Source organism: Peromyscus californicus, unplaced genomic scaffold (assembly GCF_007827085.1).
Source record: "Peromyscus californicus insignis strain IS unplaced genomic scaffold, ASM782708v3 Scaffold_15__1_contigs__length_86483966, whole genome shotgun sequence".
Taxonomy (NCBI): Eukaryota; Metazoa; Chordata; class Mammalia; order Rodentia; family Cricetidae; genus Peromyscus; species Peromyscus californicus.
The window spans coordinates 86,477,106-86,483,967 of NW_026294447.1; the positions used below are offsets into that span (position 1 = coordinate 86,477,106).

General features: G+C 46.9%; 1 protein-coding gene across 1 annotated transcript; it reads right to left on the reverse strand.

Moving 5' to 3' along the window:
• Positions 1–2,180: 2,180 nt before the first annotated feature.
• Mgat2 (alpha-1,6-mannosyl-glycoprotein 2-beta-N-acetylglucosaminyltransferase) lies at positions 2,181–6,129 on the reverse strand. Its single transcript, XM_052739693.1, is given in 2 exon segments — positions 2,181–5,448; positions 5,450–6,129. Coding segments are annotated over 2 exon segments (1,332 nt in total). The 5' UTR covers positions 6,005–6,129; the 3' UTR covers positions 2,181–4,671.
• Between the last annotated feature and the right edge of the window lie 733 nt (positions 6,130–6,862).

Genomic DNA, 6,862 nt, shown 5'->3' on the forward strand with positions numbered 1-6,862 from the left:
AAAACCAAAAAACAAAAAGTAGCTACTTAAAAAAGAGAGAGAGAGAGAGAGATGTATCAACATTTACAGTTGATTCTGGTGGGGAAGCCAGCAGCCAGGTAGGTAGGTACCTATAATTCCAACTCCTAGCACTGGAAACATCATGGTCAGTTCAGGTCAGGTTCGGCTACATAATGAATTAGAGGCCAGTTTGTCTTCAAAACAGAAACTGCCAGGCAGTGGTGGTGCACGCCTTTAATCCCAGCACTCAGGAGGCAGAGGCAATCTGTAAATTGTTTGAGTCCAGGCTGTTCTACCAAGTGAGTTCCTGAATATAAAGATTATTGTTACACAGAGAAACACTGTCTTGAAAAAACAAAACAACAAAAAGAAACTAGAGATACTTTTAAAAAAGTTTCCTTAATTATAGAGAGATTTGTGATTTTTCTAATAGAAATATTTTTCTCAAGAAGAATAAAATAGTTAAAAAAAAAAAACCAAAAAACAGGATGGAGAGATGGCTTAGAGGTTAAGAACATTGGCTGCTCTTCCAGAGGTCCTGAGTTCAATTCCCAGCAACCACAAAGTGGCTCACAACCATCTGTAATGAGATCTGGTGCCCTCTTTTGGCCTGCACCGTATGCATAATAAATAACAAAAGCAAAAAAAAAAAAAAAAAAAAAAAAAAACATGTTTGTTTATTTGGGGGCGGGGGTGGACACACAAGCCACAGCATGAATATGGAGGTCAGAGGGTAAGGTGTCTCTTGGGTTAAACCCAGGTCATCAGCCTTGGTGGGAAGGGTCTTTACCCACTGAGCCATCTCTCTGGTCCCTTAGTTTGTGAGACACAGTTGTTCATACTCCCTATAGTCTGGGCTACCCTCAAACATGTGGCAGTTGTGCCTCAGTTTCTGAGTGCTGGTATTTTAGGCATGTACCAGCACTCCAGACCTTTAAATTATATAGTTGTGCCAGGCAGTGGTGGCACATGCCTTTAATCCCAGCACTTGGGAGGCAGAGGCAGGCAGATCTCTTAGTTCAAGGCCAGCCTGGTCTACAGAGAGAGTTCCAGGACAGCCAGGGCTACTCAGAGAAACCCTGTCTCAAAAAGCAAAACAAAATTACATAGTTGTATTACAAGTACATACGTGCTTTTGTGTTCAATTTTGGTTTTGTTATATTACTTTTTTTGTACCAATTATATATTTTCATAGAAGTCTGTCACAGGAGCTGGAGAGATGGCTCAGAGGTTAAGAGCACTGACTGCTCTTCCAGAGGTCCCGAGTTCAATTTCCAGCAACCACATGGTGGCTCACAGCCATCTTTAATGAGATCTGGTGCCCTCTCCTGGTGTGCAGACATACATACAAACAGAACACTGTATACAATATAAATAAATCTTTTAAAAAAAAGTCTGTCACATATATTAAGTTAATTTGGGGGATGGCTGGATGACTTAGCAGACAGAGGTACCTACTGACAAGCCTAACAACCTGAGTTCAATCCCTGGTACTTGCATGATGGAAAGAGAGAACCTACTTCTGCCAAGTTTCTATCTGACCCCCACACCTACTGTGGTACACAAACTTGTGCACACACAAAACATATATATATATACACAGATAAAAAATATAATTCAAAATATATCTTGGGGGCTGGAGAGATGGCTCAGTGTGGTTAAGAGCACTGACTGCTCTTCCAGAGGACCCAGGTTCAATTTCCAACACCCACATGGCAACTCACAACTTTAACTCCAGTTCCAGAGGATCTGACACCCTCACACAGACATACATGCAGGCAAAACACCAACGCACACAAAATAAAATAAAAAAATATATATCTTAAAGCCAAGTGTGGTGGTACATGCCTTTAATCCTAATACTCTCCAGCTTCAGGTGGAGGAGTTCAAGGCCAGGTCTACAAGTGAGTTCCAGGACACCTAGAGCTACAGAGAGAATCTGCCTCAAAACAAAATAATTAAAAAAAAAAAAAGTCCTTTGGAGGCTGGAGAGATGGCTGAGCAGTTTAAAGCACTTGTTCTTGCAGAGGACTGGGGTTCAATTCCCAGCACCCATATTATAGCTCACAACCATTCCAACTCCAGGTTTAGAGGATTAGATGCCCTATTCTACCTACATGGGCACATGGTGAGCATATAAACATGCAGGCAAAACATCAATACACACAGATAAACTTAAGAAATTTTTAAACAATCATTTTCAAAATTAACTTTAATTTCTTGGAAGTTAAAATATTAAAACCATCTTTTGGTTTTAAAGAATACATTTAAGGTTTTTAGAGAGGCTGGAGAGATGGCTCAGTGGTTAAGAGCACTGGCTGCTTGGCGGCTCTTCCAGAGGACTCTGGTTCAATTTCCAGTGTCCACATGGCAGCACACAATCATCTGGAACTCTAGTCCCAGAGGATCCAACGCCCTCCCTCTGGTCTCCACAGGTGGTGCACAGATATACATGCAGACAAAATACCCATACACATAAAAATGATTTAAAAATCCTTAGAACAGGCCAGGCGGTGGTGGCGCATGCCTTTAATCCCAACACTTGGGAGGCAGAGTCAGATGGACCTCTGTGAGTTAGAGGCCAGCCTGGTCTACAGAGTGAGCTCCAGGACATGCACCAAAACTACACAGAGAAACCTTGTCTTGAAAAACAAACAAAAAAACAACAAACAAACAAAAAATCCTTAGAACAGAAATAAAAAAAATCTGGCCATTTATTCTGGCAGGAAAATTGTCTTTTCCATGAAAAACCATTATTTTGGAATCAATTTATAACTCTTCAAATGTGATAAAGGAGACCCTCACAGGTCCCCCCGCCCCCAACAAAATCTTTTAGAACAGCATGAAAATGTAGAAAAGAAAATCTCTGTTGACGTCATCCCTAGTCCCAAGGCCATGAGCTTAAGTTTTTCTGTTTCAGACAAGGCTACTAATTATGACTAGCCTTCCAACACTCCTGAAACCAGCTACTTCCGTTAGTCCTTTGAACAGGTGATAGCAGGTCAGGAGATTCTGAGTTACATCTCTCCCTATACGACAGCAGCACTATGTACTGGGTACTGAGATTATACCTTGAGGGACAGCCCCTGCCTTGCATGCATGGGGCTCTGTAATCCCAGTTAAAGGCAGAACTGGGAGGGAGGGTTACAAATCCAAGGCCAGCCAGAGCTGTGCACACAAACCAATCTTTAAACACACAACAACAACAGAAAGAGCCAGCTCAGTGGGCAAAGGCACCCACCAAGTGCCTGGAGTTCTGACCCTGGGACTCGGGGAAGAGAACCAACACCCTCTGTCCTTCAGCATGCACCGCGGATACACACGTGTACACCCATTCACGAGCACCCAGGAAACAAACGTGGAAAAACATGTAAAAAGCCAAGGCAGTGACAGATTGAGATATGAGGGTAACATCAAACCAGACAACTGTGATACCCCTCTAAAGAGCACATGTATTTCCAGTACGACACTGATGAAAACATCAATTTTGAGACTGTGGTTCAAATGACCAGTGGTCATCTTTACACAGAAATGAGTCCTCTGAGATTTCTGGCTGAATACACTAATAGCATGGAAAAGTAACATAAACTATGGAGTAACTAAAGCTTGCTTCCTACTACTGTGTCTGTTCTTTTAAAAGTATCTCAGTCACAGCTGGCACCAGACCTGCTGCACCTTGGCAAGCCTGAACTTTGTATCATTTCTGGGCCTCCCAAACAATTCAGGCAGTATTTCCCTTATGTAGCAGCTTTGCTTAGTGTTCATTATCTATGCCTGGCTAATCCAAAAGCTGAACAATTTCTTCCTAAGGGAATGCACTGTCATGAGCCGGCTTCATTTTAAACTCACACAATGTATGGCTAGCAAATATTAAGATATACTGCTCATGCTCAAAACTTCTAGAATGCCTTTACTGGTACAAACAGAACATTCTGCAAAATGATTAGGGAACTTTTTATGCAAAAAAATGAGTATTTTATTTTGGCAGCACTAAAAAGAAAAAAAAATCAAAACCACTGTATTTCTACATTGAGGTGAAAACAGTGTTTAAACTTTCTTATTAACCGAATACATTCCAACAGAAATCATGTAATATGAAGGCTGAAAGCACAGGCAAATCTTAACACAACAGCACAGGAATCAGGAATACTGAAATGACTCTTCGGACGGGGTGTTTAACAGACGGAACCTCTGAGTTATTAACAGTCAGACAATTCCTTCCTAATAACTGTCAACAGTAAAACTGGGTTTGTTCCAGTAATACTCTTAGTAGTTTCATTGTAATACTTTTTACTGCTGTGACATCTTAAATAAATCTCACTGTACTTTAAAATAAGTTTGGAAAGTGGAAAAGTATACAAAGTTTTAGATAAAAAGGTTAACAGATGCGATTTAAATAAAATTTCCTTTTTTTAATCAATAATAATCGAATCGTTACTAAGCAGATACAGACTGAATTTTAAAACCCAAGTTCCAAAATGAAAATTTCAGTTTGAAATTTTAATCAGACATAACTGAAAAGGATTACTATATATTTGGACACCTTTTACAAGAAATCTGTTTATGTATTAAAGCAAAAACCAGTTCCTATACCTTTTAGTCAATTGTATATGCCATTGAGAGAAATATAAAAATCAGAAGACTGCCACTTCTGCAACTGTGATTTGTTTCTCACTGCAGTCTTCTATAACTTTTACAGAGTTCATGGTCCCTAATATCTCCCCATCCTCCGTTTTTCCTAGGTGGGGAAATGGCTGCCATAGAAAACTTGTCACTGATAACTAGAGTTTCTGGAAACATGTACTGTTTGTTATTATTTAACAATGACTCAAGCTGGGCACTCTGGGTGGATGGCCTACATGTTTTCTTGTGATGCATACCACAGTCTCCAGCATGAAAAATCCTAGGAGCTTGAGGAACTAAGACTTTCCAGAATTTAGGAAGACAAGATACAGTCAAGTATTGAAGAGTCCAGTCCCAGTTATAATCATCGTAAGTACAGAAAGTGTCTGTGCATTCGATCAGCTTCTGATATGCATCTCGGGTCAAGGCTAACCCCATATTGTGCTCTGTGGATTTCCAAGTTTTCACATCCACCTTGTCAGCAATACCATAGAAACTCCGTCTGGCGGTGTAGGTCCCTAGGGAGAGGACATCACACCCAGGACACTCCTGCTGCTTCAACTTCCACATCTTTTTGTAGACATGGTAAAAGTCTGGGGCTAAGTAATGGTCCTCTTCCAGGAAAAGGATAAGGCCAGTGTAATCCTGAAGAACTTTGACTCTCTCCCACACAAAATGCAGCTTCCACCACCAGTGATGCTTGGTCTGCGAGAATTTGGCCTCTCTGTAATGGCCGAAGGAGTCGGGGTATTCGGCATTGATGCACCCCAACTTCAGAGCTGTATTCTTCTTTAGGTCTCGGGGGCAATCTCTGGGGTCAGTCCCCCGGAAACTCACTCGGGTACAGCTGAATGCTGAACGGAAAGAACACTTGCAGAACCGGGCAGAAATCCACCTTAGCTATCATCTGGTTGATCTCGGCCGACCAGAAGTCGTGGCTAAAGATGACTAGGACTTCATTAATGCCCTGGGCTTTTCGAAGGGAGTCTAGCAGTAGCCTGAGGTATTCGGGCCGGTTATGCACCTGGACGACCAGCACCAGCTCCCCGGGGCTCCAGGTGCCGTCATTATCGACATTCCTCAGCATCTGATCAAAGTTCAGCTGGTACACCAGGGACCGGTACCGCAGCGTCAGGTTGTCCACCTCCGGCCACGGGGCGGCGGGGACCAGAGGAGCCGCCGACTCGTTGGAGACCCTGCGGATGCCTACGGACACGGCGGCGAGGTGGCCCGCACCCCGCGGGGGCTCCGCGTCCAGCAGCGGCGGGGCGAGGGCGTCGTTCTTCCTTTGTCGCCCATTGCTGCTCCAGAGGACGAAGCCGCAGGCGGCCACCACGAGCGTCAGAATCAGCACCTTCCGTTTGTAGATGCGGAACCTCATGGTCTCCAGGGCCGGGAGCGCGGGCGCGGAAAGGAGCTGGCGGCCTCTGCACGGAAGGGGCGGGCGGGCGGCGCCGTCGCCTTGGCCTGCAGCCCTCGGAACTGGCCCCGGCGGCGGCCCTCGCTAACTCATCCCCGGCCCCGGCGTCCTGGGGCCCCAAGGCTCAACCGCCTCGCGCCGCCCGGGCTCGGCACATCCTTCTCCGGCAGTTGCAGCTCAAGCAGCCTGCCCCGCCGTTACGAGCCGGGGCTCAGCGTCGCCTCGGTCCTCTCCATTCAGCACCCCCCGGGTCCCGGAAGAAACCCAGCCGCGGCCGCCGCACCCCGGCTCCGTTACCTGCGCTGCCCGTGGCCCTGCGTCCTCTGCGCGCTCATCCTCGCTCGCCCCCGCGGGACGCAGACACCGAGCGCCGCAGCCTCGCCCCGCTCCGGCGGCGGCGGCGACCGTTCTGACAAGCCGCGACTGGCCTGCGAGCGCCCGGGCCCTCCGGCCCACACCCTCCACCCCGCCCCGCCGGCCGCTGATTGGCCTTTCCCAGAAGCGTCCGGAGGCGGCTCTCCGGAGGAGGCCGCTGCCTATTGGCTCGTAGTCCCGTCGCTCAGGTTCAGTTCCGACTTCCGCTCGGCTCGGCCCTTTCCTGTGCGGCTCGTGTGGTTCTGAAGCGGCGATCTCGGACGCCGGGTCTCTCGGTAAGTCGGGGGCGAAGCGGTCCTGGTTCCTCGGGGATCGCGGCCGCCTGGAGGCCGGGGGCCGGCCGGGATCTTTAGGGGAGCGGGGAAGGGGGCAGGTGCCGCCCGGCACGGCTGAGGTCAACAGCCGGCGGCCCGATCAGAAGAGGCGCTCCAGCATGGCGGCTAG